The following is an 18,761-nucleotide window of genomic DNA, read 5'->3' on the forward strand; positions in this document are numbered from 1 at the left end:
TTAGACAGGATCAAATTCACCTACCAGCATGTCTTTGGAGTGAGGAAGGAAACCGGAGTACCCGGAGGAAACCCGCACAGGGAGAACATGCAAACTCCAGGCAGCTGGTGCTGTGGTTGGGATTCGAACCAGCGACCCTAGTACTGCCAGGCGGAAGGGCTAACCATTTAGCCACTGTGCTGCCCTATGATCTGATCTGTATGATGGATGGAGGCTCTGCCATCAGTGTACATCACCCCAGTTGAGTCGTCCACAAGCTCCAGTCAGCCCTGTCTGATCACACCTCCTGCTCCAACCCTCAGGTGGTGATCGTGTGTCCGGAGCCTCATGTCAGCCTGTTCCTATCAGTCTGTGTTGGAAAGCTGCTGTCCAGGACTGTCAGTTCTAATGACAACACCCCTCCCCCCAGCTCCAGACAGATGTGGGGCACAGAGAAGAGAAGTGTCCCCCCAACACACTCCTCTTACCGTTCTCGTTCATGACGGCTGTGTTTCCCCCGGTGGGGGGAGGCTATGTCACTGCCACAGACACACCGCGCCCGGCACTGAGAGGGTTACCAGCAGCATGGCTCCCCCGCTTCCTCCGGCCGGGTGATGATGTCATCAGTGAGGGACGGAAGTATAGCATGCTTATTGTTTGGCACTGGTGACTTATTATGGCTTCAGGTGAGAGTTGTCATCGTATTGTGTCCCTGATACACGTACATGTTGGTAATATCACAGGAGGGGGCGGCTGACATGTATTTAGGAGGGGAGGGGGTCTGGTCTGTGTACATTACACACACGGGGGGAGGGGTCTGGTGTATGGAGAACACTGACAGGGAGAGTCACAAGATCTCTGCTGCTAATTAGCGATGGGCCCATTACCCCCCCCCTTGTTCAGTTCACGGTCGAACATTTGAACATAACGAAAGTTCGACCGTGACCTGCGAACAGAGGGGACAATCCACTAAGCGGTATCTTACTATATGTGAGTATGCAGTAACATACCGCTCAGATACTAAAAACATTCTCTATTGTTTCATCTGTCAGTGCTGTAGCGCCCCCCTCTCCCGAGCCATACCAGGCCACATGCCCTCAACATGGGGAGGGGGTGCTTTGGGGCAAGGGTCTGCAGGTCTTATTAGAATCTGGGGGCCCCAGATTCCGGCCCCCCCCATGTGGATGAAAGTGGGGTACATGGTACCGCTACCCATTCACAAAAAAAAAAAGTGTAGTGTAAAGATGACAGGAGACGGTCTTTGACAAGTCCTTCAATAAAAAAAAAATATAAAAAAAATGTCCCCTGAAGTAGATCCAACATCAATCACAATGCCAACCGCCGACCCAAAAAAAAGAACCCCGCCTCGCTCTCAACGCTGGCTCCTGCCATCTGACGATTGCATCGGGATGACCGTTCTTAAATAGATGACGTCACAAGAGGGCAGGGTCACCCACCCCCCCCCCACCCTTTCTGATGTCATCATGCGATGTGATGGGCCAAAGCAATGCACCTGATCTGAGGTCAGGTGCTATGCTTTGGCCAATCACAATGCAATGTCTGGGCACAGTGCACTGTGGGGCTTGGCGGGCGATAGCCATTCACGTGTTCACTAACCACACGAATGGCCAATGCTGGAGTCGAACTTACGTTCGACTCGAACATACAGCCCAACACTACTACTAATCATGGAGGGACTGCTGAGTAGATGCTATCCTCTGACACATCTGGCATGCTGGCCATACACAGGACAATGTTCTGGCAGATTCCACCAGCTTCAGCCTGATTTTGGTCAATCCAAACTACCACTGACTGTTGGTCATTGAACCCCATGGCTGGCTATATATTATACAATTTTCTTGTACAATGTTCTTTAGATTTACCAAAATCATATATGAGGTCAGACCTAAACACTTTCAATGTGTATGTAGCCAGGCAGGCCCTTACACAACATAATTGAAGGTAAATCTAAATGAAGTGGAATAAGAAAATCGTATAATGTATGGCCAGCTTAAAGAGTAACTCCACTTTTGTTGAGAAAAAACTTCCCCTCTGGGTGATCTTTGTACATTGCAGGGATTTTAACAAACTTTGTTGCAGATTCCTACCTTTTGTTATTCTGAATAAATATTTTGTTTGTCTGTGTCCATGTGCAGAGTGAATCTGTATGGGAGTGATTATATAGTTATTAATCAGCTGCTGCACCTGCACGGCTCTAATGAGGAAAGTGGCAGGGACTGCATCCCTTTAAATGTGATTTTCCATAGGTAGTACCTCACCAAAAATTTAAATTTTGTTGCAGGGGATGCCAAAAATCTGACTTTTATCTTAGTGCAGATTTCTGGGAAAATCAGTAAACCTATAACACAAGCAGGAAATGACATTCTCGGTAGTGATGCACCGAAATGAAAATTCTGGTGCCGAAAACAAAAATTCAAAATGCACTTGGCCGAAAACCGAAATGCACAGTTTTAAAAAATGGATATATATTTTTTTGAAAAAAAAATTTTTGATGAAGAAAAAACAAAAAAAAACCAATATATACCCCAATTTATTTGTAAAATATGAAAGATGATGTTACGGCGAGTAAATAGATATCCAACATGTCACGCTTTAAAATTGCGCACACTCGTGGAATGGCGTGAGACTGCAGTACTTAAAAATCTCTGTGGGTGATGCTTTAAAAATTTCTACAGGTTAGCAGTGTAAAGTTACAAAAAAATATTGCTCTTGCTCTGACGTTCGTGGCGATACCTCACGTGTGTGGTTTGAACACCATTTACATATGTGGGCGTGGCCTATGTATGTGTTCACCACTATGTGCGAGGGGGGACAGGGGCACTTTAAACTTTAAAAAAAAAATGTATTTAATGGGATTTTTTTTGTTTGTTTTTTTGCACTGTCCCTTTGAAAAAAAAATTTAATCACTTTTATTCTTATCACAAGAAATGCATGCATCCCTTGTGATAGAAATAATTAGTGACATGTCCTCTTTATGGAGAGATATGGGGTCAATAAGACCCCATATCTCTCCTCTGCAATGTAAAGCATTGGATAAAAAAAAGAATTGATCTAGTGCTTTAAAAAAAAAAATTGCCTGGAATCAGAAGTGACATCGCTCCAGTCCTCAAAGGGCATAGAGATGAGTGGAGGCCATCTTTCCTTCACTCATCTGTATGCCCAGCGCCAGGATCGTTCGATGGTTTCTCAGGTAAGGCTGAGTGGCAGCAGCGATGGGCGACGGCGAGCAGGGAGGGGTGGGCGGCGAGGGGTGGGTTTTTTCGGCACCTGTATCGGTGCTTTTTTTCATTTCAGCCGACGGCTGAAAGGGGTGTTTTCGGCCGAAACGTTTCGGCCATTGGAATTTCCGTGCATCCCTACTAGTAATCATAGCTTTTATGGATGAAACTCATTCATGACAGTTCAAAGAATTGCTGATGATCACTGTAACAGCAATCAGAGTGTAAGAAAAAATCCATGATCACCCCCCAGAGTAGTATAGTACTATGAAAGTATGAAAAAAAGTTAATAAAAAAAAAAATAAAAATACTGAATCATTAAACTATTTAAATATTTTTTTTAGTTTATTTATAATAACATACTGTCACCAGTCAGTTTCCCTGATCACTGCCTCACCAGTCATATAATGACGCTGTACTGCACTGTTGACAGTATGTATAAAAAAAAATTGCGAAAACAGCAAATTTAATTTCTTAATTTTCCAAAATATTGTGACAAAAAATTACAACTTCAAAAAACTTCCCATGCCTCTTAATAAATACCTCAGACTTTCTGCTTTCCAAAAAAGGAACATTTGGGGGATATTTGTACTATCCTGGCATTCTAAGGCCTCAAGAAATGAGCCTGGCTGTCAGTACATCAGGATTGATTTTCAGATTGTGTGGCTAAAGAGCTGCCTACTTTTCCGTTTCCTCTAGATGGCACTATTTAGCAAGTATTCCAGCAAGCTTGGTAAACTTGGGAGGGATGTTTGAACTAATCAGCCATCTATTTGTCAGTGTCCCCAGTTGGGGAATTACCTCTTCACTCCCTAATCTAGTAAGATAAGAGGATGTGAGGGGAAATGTCCCTAAAGTACAGTGCCTTGAAAAAGTGTTCATACCTCTTGAAATGTTCCACATTTTTTATGTTACAACCAAAAACATAAATGTATTTTATTGGGATTTTATGTGATAGACCAACACAAAGTAACACATAATTGTAAAGTGGAAGGAAAATGATAAATGGTTTTCAACATTTTTTACGAATAAATACCTGAAAAGTGTGGCGTGCATTTGTATTCAGCCCCCTTTACCCTGATACCCCTAACTAAAATCTAGTGGAACCAATTGCCTTCAGAAGTCATCTAATTAGTAAATAGAGTCCACCTGTGTGTAATTTAATCTCAGTAGAAATACAGCTCTTCTTTGAAGCCCTCAGAGGTTTGTTAGAGAACGTTAGTGAACAAACAGCATCATGAAGGCCAGACAAGTCAGGGATAAAGTTGTGGAGAAGTTTAAAGCAGGTTTAGGTTATAAAAAAATATCCCAAGTTTTGAACATCTGACGTAGCACTGTTCAGTCCATCATCCGAAAATGGAAAGAGTATGGCAAACTGCAAACCTACCAAGACATGGCTGTCCACCTAAACTGACAGGCCGGGCAAGGAGAGCATTAATCAGAGAAGCAGCCAAGAGGCCCATGGTAACTCTGGAGGAGCTGCAGAGATCCACAGCTCAGGTGGGAGAATCTGTCCACAGGACAACTATTAGTCGTGCACTCCATAAATCTGGCCTTTATGGAAGAGTGGCAAGAAGAAAGCCATTGTTGATAGAAAGCCATAAGAAGTCTTGTTTTCAGTTTGTGAGAAGTCATGTGGGGGACACAGCAAACATGTGGAAGAAGGTGCTCTGGTCAGATAAGACCAAAATTGAACTTTTTGGCCTAAAGGCAAAATGCTATATGTGGCAGAAAACTAACACTGCACATCACCCTGAACACACCATCCCCACCGTGAAACATGGTGGTGGCAGCAGTGTGTTTTGGGGATGCTTTTCTTCAGCAGGGACAGGGAAGCTGGTGAGAGTTGATGAGAAGATGGATGGAGCCAAATACAGGGCAGTCGTAGGAAAAAAAACCTGTTAGAGTCTGCAAAAGACTTGAGACTGGGGCAGAGGTTCAGCTGCCAGCAGGACAACGACCTTAAATATACAGCCAGAGCTACAATGGAATGGTTTAGATCAAAGCATATTCATGTGTTAGAATGGCTCAGTCAAAGTCCAGACCTAAATCCAATTGAGAATCTGTGGCAAGACTTGAAAATTGCTGTTCACAAATGCTCTCCATTCAATCTGGAGAAACATTCAAGACAGAGCTTCAGCTATTTTGCAAAGAAGAATGGGCAAAAAGGTCACTCTCTAGATGCAGGGCAGCTGTCCACACTGAAATATTTGTCCTGACAATGACACCTGTAATTTTGACATGACATTATGGGAAATTTCCCTCTTAGGGACATGGGCACTGTTTAAAATAGAGGATCTACTTTCTCCCTATTATGTCAAATGGTAAAAAAAAGTTTTGTCTGGAGTGCTGCTTTAAAGAAGAATTCATTGTGTTGTAAATAAATTGAACACTGTCTTTAATTCTTATGTGTAAATATTTAACCATTGTTTTCAATTTTTCTTTATAGATGATGAAGTTAATCTTTTAGCAATTGTTGTGGATGCAAACCCTATATGGTGGGGAAAACAGGCACTCAATCAGTCAGCTGTAAGTATGTAGAAATGTGTGGTAAGAGGTCCTGAAATATGAGTATTCTCAGCCAACATTTATATCTTTTGCAATAGGTAACACTTCCAAAATGCATGGATGCAGTCATGGTGATGGGCAATTCCCATTTATTTATGGGTCGTAACAACAAACTTGCTGTAATTGCCAGTCATTTACAAGAAAGGTATGGGAGTTTCATTTCATTACAAGCATTCAGATTTTTCCTGCTTTCAGTTCAGAGATATCAGAGTAATGAAAGCTTAACAACAGCATGTTATTGTAGAATACTGCAGTTTATCTTAATTAAGGTGGTATTAAACCCTCAGCATTTTTAATTTTACACATTGAGAAAGATAAAATACACATTCTCCAGTAAACTATGTGTTAAAATTCTTACCTCGCACTTGCAGTTTACAATTATCAGTGCTGTTGGCTCCTGCTCTCTCAGTGCTACTTTCCTGAACTTCTAGTCTTCAAAGAAAAGCATTAACAGTGGACAATGCAGTCTAAATCTGTCTGTTAAAATGCAGGAGGAGGAGCAGGAGAGTTCCTTGCCATCCTGACTATGGGGTGGTGTGTTTCGATTTATGCACACAGTATAGGGAGACACATGAAACTTGGGGAGCGTTATGACACCAGTGTAAACTGAAACATAGGCAAGGATTTAAACCTAAAGAATTTGTGTACTCAGTAATTAAATCAGCTGTTGAAAGTGCTTATGAAAACTGGGGATTTAATATCACCTTAAAGTGGTAGGAAACGTGAATTAATAAAAGAAAATCTTCTCCCTCCAAGGTAATGTCATAACGTGCTCGTATGCATTGTGTACTAGCACATTATGAAAGACTTACCTTAGAACAAAGCCCTCCAGCTGCGCCCTGTTACTGCTGACAGGGCTTCTATCTTCACTTGGTAATCCTTCCGGGTTCACGGGCTCTGGAAGCTTGATTGGCCGAGCCACGAGGATGTCACTCCCAGGCATGTGCAAGGGAGTCTCAGCCATGGCACAGAGCTGTGAAGGAACATTATGGCATGTCATTCCTTCAGAGTGCATGCACCAGTGACTGCCATGCTAAAGGGTGCATGGTTAGGAGATATTCCTTGTACCTACACATGACATTTATTAAAAGCTTATGGTACAAGTGTCCAGTGGGAGTTTACCTGCCAATTTGCCTGTTCTTTTGGCAAGACACCCTTCTGACCTCTCCGAGCTGCCTGGTATTTCCAGTAATGTGGGAGCATATGACTTTTCCCATTTCTTCCATGATGCAGTGTTTGTCACCTCCATGTTGCAGTATTTGGCTTAAGCACTGTCACATGGAGGCAGAGGGAACGTTACATGGAGGCAGAGGGTAGGTTACTATTGTCACATGGAGGCAGAGTGAAGGTTACATGGAGGCAGAGAGGAGGTTATTATTGTCACATGGAGACAGAGGGAAGGTTATTATTGTCACATGGAGGCAGAGGGAAGGTTATTATTGTCACATGGAGACAGAGGGAAGGTTATTATTGTCACATGGAGGCAGAGGGAAGGTTATTATTGTCACACAGTGGCAGAGAGAAGGTTACATGGAGGCAGAGAGAAGGTTATTATTGTCACATGGAGGCTGAGGGAAGGTTACATGGAGGCAGAGGGCAGGTTATTATTGTCACATGGAGGCAGAGGGAAGGTTATTATTGTCACATGGAGGCAGAGAGGTTATTATTGTCACACAGTGGCAGAGGGAAGGTTACATGGAGGCAGAGAGAAGGTTATTATTGTCACATGGAGACTGAGGGAAGGTTACATGGAGGCAGAGAGAAGGTTATTATTGTCACATGGAGACTGAGGGAAGGTTACATGGAGGCAGAGAGAAGGTTATTATTGTCACATGGAGGCAGAGAGAAGGTTATTATTGTCACACAGAGGCAGAGGGTAGGTTATTATTCCTTTGTAAACACCAAGACAGAAAAAAAACGTGAAAACAATTAGCTTAGGAAGTGTTACAGTATTATTTAGACAGTATTTCTCCCTGTTTTGTAGTCGCCTCCTTTTCCCAGGCAAGCAGTGGAAGAGTGGAGACTTGTCTGGGGAGTCCTCCATTTTGGAATCAAATGTATCTGGAAGCAAGGATGGCAAATATGAATTACTGACAGCAGCCAATGACATGATTGCTGAAGATATCAAAGATCTAATGACCAAAGGTAAGAAGTACCAAAAGAAAATATGGCAAATGTGTAATCTTCAGGTATCTAGCATTCTGTAGCTGCTAGTTCATCAAGAGGCAAACCGGTATTCCACAAATTATCTTCCAAGACAGCGTATGAGATATAGCTACCTCCTCTAACAGGAAACACATCATCAAATTCACTTTAAAAGGAAGCCTTTCTGCTGAGCTGGTCAGTTTTTATGTGTTTTTTTTGGCTTGAAGAGATGTACTGACTGGAACCTGGGTGAGGGAGGCCTCTCTTTCTCTGGCTATCTTTTTTGTTTTCATCCCACCCCTTTACCTGCCTGGCTCCCCTGGGAGCAGTATGTAGGGTTCTCTGCTACATTGTCCTTCAGGACCCCTCCTCGGTACAGAAAGGAGGTGGCTTGGTTCCCTTTGTTCAGGTTGAAGTCATTTCCAGGTTCCAAAGTCTCATAACAGGAAGGGCCAGCTGGTGCCTTAATCAGTAGTTCCTCTCAGCATTCGCTGTCAGGACACCACAGGTAGAGGAATTAATACTGCAATTTGGATGTCTATATCCTTCATTTGCCCCATAGAATGTAGTTTTAAAACACGTTACCTTAATATTTTGTGTGAGTGCTTGCATTTTGCTTTTCATAAAATTTTATTAAACCTGAGAAATGGGCCAGAGATGATAAAAGGGAGACATAGCATAAATTAATGGATGTCAGACCATGTTATTACTATGATAGCAGGATGTGTTGTAAAAAGTTTACATGTAATAAAGTAAACTAAATAGACTCAGCAGTTGTCACTTTGTGACAAAAGACTCTCTTAATGCATTCCATTTTGGTGCATTGAGTTAACACATTTGCATTAACATGCTGTGCTTTAAGGCAGCCCATTCATTTGAATGGGCCCTAATTGCAGTAGAACAAACAAAAAAGAAAAACACCTGCACCTTATTTTCAGTGCTTCAAACTAGTAGTATATTACCATGCATTGTGGTATGCTGCAATGCACTTGCATTGCCTTAGTATGTGGGGGTGCCATTGAAAATGAATGCTTACTGAAGCGTTTGATATGCAAATGCATAGACGTTAAAGGACCCTTAAAATGTTTGCTACGAGTGGAGTAATATGTAAGACTGCCTTCTCCAGTGTGGTAAAGATATTACTTGATCCAGGTGCAAACAGATAGAGATTGATAAAAATTAGGACATATATACCTTCTTCAGAGATTTGCATAGATGAGGATGGTTTAGAAGTTTTTATTGCTGATTGTTGGGTAGATTTCCCATCACGTCTGTCCCTTTTGAGCACAGTGAAGTAGAAATATTGAACATAGGATAGTAATAAATACCTGGCAAAGGTTCTAAACTTCCCCCATTGTACAAAAATATTTTTTCTTTATTTTGGCACTTCTCATACTCCTTTGAAAAGGAAGGTAATCTGGGAGGGCAATAGCACAAAAAAATATTTGCAAGCATCATTCTAACCTGTCTAAAATCTTACTTTTTGCAGGAACTGAAGTGAAAGGACAGCGCACAGATACTATGTTGGCAGGATCTTTAGCAAAAGCTCTTTGCTGTATCCTTTTTATTATCAATTGATTGGAGGTCAGTATGAAATCTGTACTTTATATTGTTGGCCAGTGGAAAGAATGTCCCCTTACAGAGATGATAATACTATTCTTATAGCCAGCTAAAAAAATGTAGTTTTTATAACCGTGCAGTTGGTTATGCCAAGTGGTGTTGACCCTGGAACTATGCAAGTACCATCAAATGGGAGTTCAATCAGTCACAGTTCAAGGAACCCCTGGGAAAATCTGGAGGAACCCTAGGGTTCCATGAAAACCTGTTTTGAAAATGGCTACCTTAAAATGTCGGTGAACCCTAACAGTGAAATTCTGCTGTTTGCTCCATTTTGGCCTGTTAAATACACCATTGAAAACATTTTGTTATATCTGTTTAAGTGCAAAAAGTGTTGATGTTAGAAATTTAGAGCTGTCCAGAGTCCTGTTGATATTTCCTGTGTTATCGCAAAGAGTCTTGATCCCCCTAGTTGTTATCCTAGACTGCAGAATGGACCTATTATTATTTTCTAGACTTCAGAATGATTAAACCATGTCTTGAGATCTGAGATTGGGAGTAGCTGAGTAGTTTAGCAAAAGACACCGGGCAGGGCTAAAAATGCTGTGTGTTGGCTCACAACAGGACTTAGGAGTGCATTTCTGGAAGATCAACGGCTATTTTTCTGTACTTGCAAGGTCTTTAACTGCTTCCTGTCCGCCTTATAGCAAAAATACTGCTACAGGGAGGCACGGGTGCACAAAATCACGTATATATACGTGATTTCGCATTTCTGGGTAGGGGGCGCGCGTGAGTCCTAGCCGAGCCGCCATTCGTGACTGTCAATCACCAGGTCCTGGCCGGTAATTACTCGCCGGAGCTCGGTGATTTCCGAAGATCTCAGATGGGGAGGAGAACTGTTTACTAACAGTTCTCCTCCCTGTCAGCTCGGGCACACTGCTCTGGATGGCTGTGCACGGTACAGTCATCCAGAGCAGTGTGATTACAGTGAAGCACACTGACACTGCCCCCTAGTAAAACACTCCCTGCACACAGTTAACACTTTGATCGCCCCTCATGTTAACCCCTTCCTGCCCAGTGCCATTAGTACAGTGTCAATGCTTTTTTTTTTTTTAGCACTAATTGCTGTATTGGTGTCACTGGGGATGTCAGTGACACCAAGTCAGTTCCCCCAATGTCAGAATGTCCGCCGCAGTCCCACTATAAGTTGTTGATTGCCGCTATTACATAGTAAAAATAAAATGGAAAAAAAAAAATTCCAGTATATATTCCACCATTTGTAAACGCTATAACTTTCAAGTAAACCAATTAATTTACACGTATTGTAATTTTTTTTAGCAAAGACATGTCGCAAAATACATTTTGGTGTAAATTTATGACAAAATTTTATTTTTAATATTTTTTCACTGGACATGTTTAATAGCAAAAAGTCAAAAATGTTGTTTTTTTCTCAAAGTTGTCGGTCTTTTTATTTATAGTGCAAAAAAATAAAAAACACACAGGCGATCAAATACCAAATACTCAATTCGTGGGAAAAAAAAGGACGTACATTTCATTTAGGTGCAGTGTTGCATGAACGTGCAATTGTCAGGTAGCCTCCCTGGCGGTATTCCCGAGTGTAGCTTAGGGTAAAGTTTTAGTACCACAAGCGGTAAACCCGAGTTACACTCGGGCTTACCAATGCGGCGCTGCTCCACGATTCCTCGATCACTTACCTTGTCCTGCGCTCCCACGATGTCCCTCCTGCCGTGTCCCCGGCAATGTAATCCGGCGGGTGCCGGCATCTGTCATCTGGGTTCCGTTCCCTGCGAGCGTCGGAATGTATGGGGGACAGAACGGCGGGAAATTTGAAAATGACAAAAAGTGACATTCACTAAAATCACATAGCAAAACATTACTGTATCAAACCATTTCACATACATTTTGTCCCGAGTGCTTTGTCCTGTGCCCTGCCTGCATTTTTACTGTTCTTTCTGTTTGGAAACTGGGTCAAAAGCAATTTTAGACCAGCTAGAGAACAGCTATAGTAAATCAGAACCACTTGCAGAATTGAGTGATAATGATTTGTGGGGAAATTCATCATCAGACACTGAAAATGATTTTGCAACTTTGCTCAGTGATGTGCGAACTTGGCGCTATATTTCAGATGTCAGTGTTTTTGGTTTGATTATATTATTGAATTAAATTTATTATTATTATATTATTATTTTTTATGATTATTTATTAAATTATAATTTATGATTTCGTGTTTCAAGTTTTATCATACCCGGGATGTTTACTAGACTCTTGTTCGGACAGATTTCAGTGAGTTATTCCTAAAAATTACAGGCCTACAATAAAAAAAATACATATTTCCATGCAAAAAAATGTACCGCTTTGAGCACAGAAATATGGACATAATCAGACCGCTAGGGAGGTTAAAGTAACGAAGCGCCGTAATGCAAAAAATGGACTGGTCAGGAAGGGGGGTAAATCCTCAGGAGGACAAGTGGTTAAAGGGATAAAACATGGTGAAATGTGCATGTGTTTGAGAGATGTTCTGTAGATGGATTTTTTTTTTCTTTTGTCTTGGCATGCACTTTAAGGGCCTGCGTTGATGGATTTTTGTTTGCTTCAGATGGGTTTGGCATTCCAATACAGGTTTATGGGAATGGAAAATCTGCTTGAAGCAGGAGAAATGCACATCTTATCCACATGTCTGTGAATTCTGAAAGCCTGTGAACTTTTATGTAGGAGGATAAAGACCACCTCATTACAGGAATGGAGGGAAATTCTCCCCAATGGGGACAAAAACATTTAAGGAAAATAGACCTTAAAGTGTTACTAAACCCAGGACCCTGCATTCACTATATCTGGTCCCCCACAGTATACAGAGCATGGAAGGGCAATTATTTTAGTAAATATAAACTGCTAAATACCTTTTCTCGTCAGCAGTTAGAGTCTTGTGACTTCAGCAGAGCACTGGTTAAAGCTTGTAAGCTTTTATTTCTGCTTTAGCAGGATGCAAAACCCCTTGGCCCTGTGCTGTTCACATGCACCCTCCCAAGAAAAAAAACCTCTCCATCACGACACACTAAACTGAACATGTGCAGACTAGCTACGGGTTCAGTCTGTCTTATCAGAAGATAAGACGTGGACATTTGAATTTGAGGAGGGGCAGAGAAGAAATGATCAAACGGCCTTTTTACACAATTCAGAGGATGAACCCCTTAGGTTCCACAATGAGTATATTAAGCTTTCTTTACTGCATATTGTACGCCCCTTGAGGGTTAGGGACTGATGTGAATGTACAACATATATGTAAAGCGCTGTGTAAATTGACGGCGCTATATAAGTACCTGAAATAAATAAAATAAATATACAGACTGATTTTACTGTTGTAGGTTTAGTAACAGATTAACTTGATTCAGTCCAAACTAGATACATGGTTTCTGCAGTTATCTTCACATATGGCATACCTATTTATTAATATGTGTATTATTTTTTCCAATACCTAAACCTTTTCCTGATCATTATTGCCCAGACATTAACCGAATAAATAAAGAAACCACAGGTACATCATTTTCAACACATCTGTTCTAAGTTTAAGTAAGGTTTCCATGGCTTCTCAGTGCACAGACTAATATCTGTATATCTCTATATTATGCACAGCTGGACAAGAAGTGAAATCCAGGATACTGGTGAGACAATGGACTTGGTCAACTTTATTGGTCTATTACTGGTTTTCAGAGCATCCTCTAACAGGACAGTTTTTTTCTTTTGCTTGTTAATATATTGTAGGTCATTAAAGCAGCAGAAGATAGTGCTCTACAATATATGAACTTTATGAATGTCATATTTGCTGCACAAAAACAGGTAATTCTACTTCGTAATTATACAGTTGTGCTCAAACGTTTGCATACCCTTGGACAATTGGTAATATATGACTATTATACTAATTTAAAATGCCACAGATGTGGGAAATTAACCTTTTAATTGCCATTTTAACGTGTGTGGGTCACTTTGTGAGTCTGTACCAAGGCCAAACATCCAGGGTATGGAAACTTTTGATCATGGCCATTTGGGTGATTTCTGTTATCATTGTGATTTAGAAAGGAGCCAAACAGCTATGTGATTATAAATGGCTTAATATCATCACTATTAAAAGACAGTTTTTTGGCATGAAAAGTCGTATTTTCAATATCAATGTCAAAATGTAATGATTTCTGCCAGGATACATAAACTTTTGAGTACAACTGTATGTCTCCAATTGTTTGGATAAAGCTGATTAAATGAATGCTTTCCTTGTTTTCCTCCAGAACATTCTCATTGATGCATGTGTACTGGACACAGAATCAGGACTTTTACAGCAGGTAGGGGAGTAATCCAATAATGTCCCCGTTTATGTGCTTATAGCTTCCTACAGGTATAGCTTTTCAGAGTAGACATTAGAGGCTGGAGCCTTTGACTACACTACTGACATGGCAGAAGTTCCTTTCACTGGAACAAAGGGGCCAAGCCCAACCCCTGAAAAACAACCCCACACCATAATCCCCCCTTCACCAAACTTTACACTTGGCACAGTGCAGTCAGGCTAGTACCGTTCTCCTGGCAACCACGAAACCCAGACATGTCCATTGGATTGCCAGACAGAGAAGTGTGATTGGTCACTCCAGAGAACGTGTCTCCACTGCTCTGGAGTCCAGTGGCAGTGTGCTTTACACCACTGCATCTGACTCTTTGCTTTGCACGTGGTGATGTAAGGCTTGGATGCAGTTGCTCGGCCATGGAAACCCATTCCATGAAGCTCTCTATGCACTGTTGTTGTGCTAATCTGAAGGCCACATGAAGTTCCGAGGTCTTTAGCTATTGACTCTGCAGACAGTTGGTGACTTCTGTGCACTGTGCGCTTCAGCATGCGTTGACCCCACTCTGTCATTGTATGTGACCTACCACTTCCTGGCTGAGTTGCTGTTGTTTCCAGTTGCTTCCACTTTGTTGTTATATCACTAACAATTGACCGGGGAATATTTAGCAGCAAAGAACCTATCGTGGTACCATGTTTTAATTTACTAAGCTCCTGGGAGCGACCCATTTTTTCACAAATGTTTGTAGAAGCAATCTGCATGCCTAGATTTTATAACCTGTGGCTGCACAACAAGATGCAAAAGATTATTCTTCTTTTATTAATTCCTGTTCCAGCAGGAAAAGGTTCTGTTCTGACATGTGTCACGCTAGACACAGCACTTGCTCAAAGAAAGTTGTGTGCCTAGCATAAAACATGTAATTTTAATAAAGGAAGAGTATTACTTTGCATCTCAGTTTGCACCATTAATGTTGTAGGAATACTACATGTACTGTATATCCTTCCCGTAAGTGGAAGGGTGGGAGGTCCCAGGCATACAGCACCAAGGTAAACCAAAGGCACTCTTGTTGATGGCTGACTATTCAACCCTTGTAACACTGTCTCACTGCTAACTACCTCACCTTCAGGACTAGGGACTGGTATCAAGCCTTATAGAGGCCTCAAAAGATGTCAGTTGACTCTAGGTGACCTTCTATCATTAAGTGATCACCTATTTAGCCCCCAAAAATTACTTGGACTTCTTATGGCCCTAGACATTTTGGGATTTATTTACTAAAGCTGGACAGTCCAAAATCAGACTCCCTTCTGCATAGAAACCAATCAGCTTCCAGGTTTCATTGCCAAAGCTTCATTGAACAAGCTGAGGTGAGAAGCTGATTGGTTTCTATGCAGAAGGGAGTCTGATTTTGGACTCTCCAGCTTTAGTAGATAAACCCCTTTGACACCTTGGGAAGTCCTATGACTCTTGGGGGTCAATATTGACCACTTTGAGGAACCCTGGGCTAGTGAAAGATCTAAATGTTTAGTGGAGAATATGGATAAACTAAGAACAGTGTATATATATTTCCCCCCCTACTGTTATCTATTCTAATGAATACAGTTATCATTTTGCAGTCAGATCTTTTATGGATAGTGATGAAATGTGAGACAATTGGTGCATTTCTCTAGCACTCACCAACCAAATCTGCAGTGACCAACATTTCTCCATACAGCTATCTGTTTTAACAGTAGGATGATTTTGATGTGAAATGAGACACCTAGCTTCTAAGAGGTGTTCTTCAGGCTAGGCTCACACTCATGCGGTGCGGTATATCGCATGTGATTCGCACAAGAACCGCACCACATTCCTGTGCAAATCAAATGCGAATTGTGTGCAGTGCGATTTGAGCAATACATTATGTATGGCTCAAATCACACCGCATCTACACCAAAAAGGTGCAGGAACCTTTTTTTGGTCCGCACTAGAATTGGAGTACATGGGTATTCACACCTATGCGTACCGATTCTGCACATCACACCGCATTTTCCAGACCGCTTTCGGGGTGTTGTTAACTTAACATACACACTTGCAGCAGTTCGCATGAACGGGGTGCGATTCTGATGCGGTGCAGAATTTGCATCGAAAACGCTGCAAATTCCGGACCGCATCAGTATTGAACCCAGGCTCAAGATCAATTTTTTACTTGAGAATCAGAGAGTTCTGTTTCAAAAGCACTTGTTGGTTCAGTATTTCTCTTCTTGGATATACATTGCTTTTGTATGAGGAAAATGTTTCATATATTCAATTTTGAATTCTGAATATCTGTATATTGTTTCACATGTTCACAGGCTTGTGACATAACAGGGGGAATATATCTGAAGATACCTCAAGTTAACTCACTGTTGCAGTATTTGTTGGTAAGGTGTAGATATATTTAAAATGCGGCCTATTGTTTACAACTGCTTGTTGCAGATAGTAAGCATGTATTTTGTACTTCAGATATGTATTTTTTAAATGTTCTTTACACAACATTGTTTTCTCTGTGGAACAGTGGGTTTTCCTTCCAGATCCAGATCAAAGGACTCAGCTGAACCTGCCCCCTCCAGTTCATGTGGATTACCGTGCTGCATGTTTCTGCCATCGGAACCTGATTGAAATTGGCTATGTTTGTTCTGTCTGTTTATCTAGTGAGTATACTTATCGTCCAACATAGATATTAATATACTTGCAATCAATTATTGACACTTTATTGCTTATGATCATTTTACTGTAATGCCTTCTGTGAGTAGACATGGTTTTAAAACAATGGTCTAGAGTAAGAGCATTACATTAGGAAACAAAAATATTGTTTTATGCTTTATATACAGTACATATAGTCATTTTCAACTAGCAGGTGGAGCTTTTGACTCGTTTTCATGTTTTCTTTTATCTCTTTACCACCTGTTATTAAAAAAAGAGAGTTTAAGCTTAGTAGCTTAAACTGAAACCTACACACAAGTGACTTGTCTCCTATTAGATGGCTTCATACAGAGCAAGGCTGAAGCTAGGTTGCATCTACTGTAACTTTTTTTTTTTATTAGAATGGAAAACGAAAAATGTTAACCAAAAAATATTTGCATTATGTATGGATATAAAATATTACATAAACAGCGTATAAACTCTATTCAGCATAAATTCAGAGAACTCCCCTGTCATCACTGCAGTGGTGAGCTGAGTTATGCTCTATGCTTAAAATGCCTGCACTGTGCAACCACAAGTACAGCACTGACACTTGAAATTTGCCAAACTACAGTGGTTTGGAGAGAGGTAGGGCGGGCAGCTTTTAGCATCCTGAGATATTCGATAAAAGACTTCTTAGGATGTTGAACATTTGAGTGCAGTGGAGCCCACCATAATATATATTACATTAGCTCTGTATATGTTACAATAATATATATTATCTATGTATTACATTAGCCAACTGTTACAGCCCATCAATTCAGAGTTAAACTAAAATGAAGGCTCTAAATTTTCTCCTCTACCTCTCGTTTGTGGGGAAAGCTAAGGTGTAACAGGCATTTATTTACATATGTGTGTCCTAACTTTGCATATGGTGGGAAGGTTTAAAAAAAAAAAAAAAATATATATATATATATAAACCTTCCCACCATATGCAAAGCTAGGTCACACATATGTAAATAAATGCCTATTACACCTTAGATTTACCTACACACATGAGAGGTAGAGGAAAAAAAAATGTGTATATATATATATATTTTTTTTTTTTTTTTTTTGGGGGGGGGGGGGGGAATCCTTGTAATATTTACCCTAATGAAACACCCCAGTCAAAATGGAAAATGAAATCTTGGGATGATTATGTTACCTGAAAACTGTTAACATCTGATATATTGCTTTGCATCTACAGTATCTTTTTCCTACTTATCAGGTTTCAGAACTGTACCCTATGTTTACTGCTTCTCTACAATGCACTATTAAACATATGGCTGACTGTTGATAAAGTTGATGTAGAGTATTTTTAGACATGTGCCTTATAATCCACTGTTGAACATTTTCCAGTGACCACAGCCTTTATTGTTTCTTTTTTAGTATTCTGCAACTTTAGCCCCATCTGTACCACTTGCGAGTGAGTATTACATACTTTACTTTTTCCCATTTTTAAAGCATATTTGAATAATGTCATGGCTTACAATTTTTGGTCTCTTACATTAATAAAACGTTTTCCTCTGAACAGGACAGCATTTAAGATCTCTTTACCCCCTGTTATGAAGGCAAAAAAGAAGAAATTAAAACCTATGTTTTAGAGGCAGAAACAGCTCCTATACAGATGACCAGCAAGGTTTTACATGGACTTCTCAGTGATCATTAATAATTAACACCATATCATAAATTAAAAGAAAAGCATCAGACAGCTGACAAGCTTTCATTCCAGAAGGACAACATGGCAACTGAAGATCTGCAATGGGAGGTACACATGCATTGTGTGATATTGTTTACCACTGACAAGAACATCTTTGTGCCTCGAGTGTAAATAGTGTGTTGCCATCAAAACTATCCACGATCTGCAATTCACCATTTTATCTGCATTAAAGTATTACAACATGAATTTTTTTGGCTGCTATGTGCAGTACAGACAATTTTTAATATAATAAAAAGATATATAATAATAATCATGTGAAATTACACTTTTGGGAGACTCACCATACTCTTACCATAGCTAGCAGAAATTACTGCTCTTTATATATAAAAATAATTGACCATCCGAAAAATATTACTCTTGATACTTTTATTTACTGCAGCTATTTATATATATGTTTTGTAAAAATAAAAACCAGATATTAAGTATACGTCTAGTAAATATAGTTTTTTTTCTTAAAATGTTTTGTATTTACTGTATTTCTTATATATTTTTGGTGGTGTCAAGTAGTGAACACTACAAAATAGCAGTTAT

At 40.4% G+C, this 18,761-nt stretch overlaps 2 protein-coding genes across 2 annotated transcripts in view; one reads left to right on the forward strand and one right to left on the reverse strand.

The window, feature by feature from the left end:
• EIF2B1 (eukaryotic translation initiation factor 2B subunit alpha) overlaps window positions 1-617 on the reverse strand; it is a 31,257-nt gene extending 30,640 nt beyond the window's left edge. Inside the window, exon 1 of the mRNA XM_089662026.1 lies at window positions 468-617. Within this exon, the coding sequence (XP_089518152.1) occupies window positions 468-480 (13 nt within the window). The 5' untranslated portion in view covers window positions 481-617. The remainder of the gene's footprint in view (window positions 1-467) is intronic.
• Window positions 474-18,657, forward strand: GTF2H3 (general transcription factor IIH subunit 3). Its single transcript, XM_089662025.1, has 13 exons — window positions 474-665; window positions 5,668-5,747; window positions 5,825-5,931; window positions 7,771-7,931; window positions 9,421-9,486; window positions 13,012-13,041; window positions 13,140-13,168; window positions 13,269-13,343; window positions 13,787-13,840; window positions 16,162-16,230; window positions 16,365-16,500; window positions 17,900-17,936; window positions 18,045-18,657. Exons 1-13 carry the CDS (start codon window positions 656-658, stop codon window positions 18,112-18,114), a joined length of 924 nt encoding a protein of 307 aa, XP_089518151.1. The 5' UTR covers window positions 474-655; the 3' UTR covers window positions 18,115-18,657.
• The last annotated feature ends 104 nt before the right edge of the window (window positions 18,658-18,761 follow it).

Source organism: Staurois parvus, unplaced genomic scaffold (assembly GCF_062004578.1).
Source record: "Staurois parvus isolate SC_StPar_1 unplaced genomic scaffold, SC_StPar_1.0 ptg001418l, whole genome shotgun sequence".
Lineage (NCBI taxonomy): Eukaryota > Metazoa > Chordata > Amphibia > Anura > Ranidae > Staurois > Staurois parvus.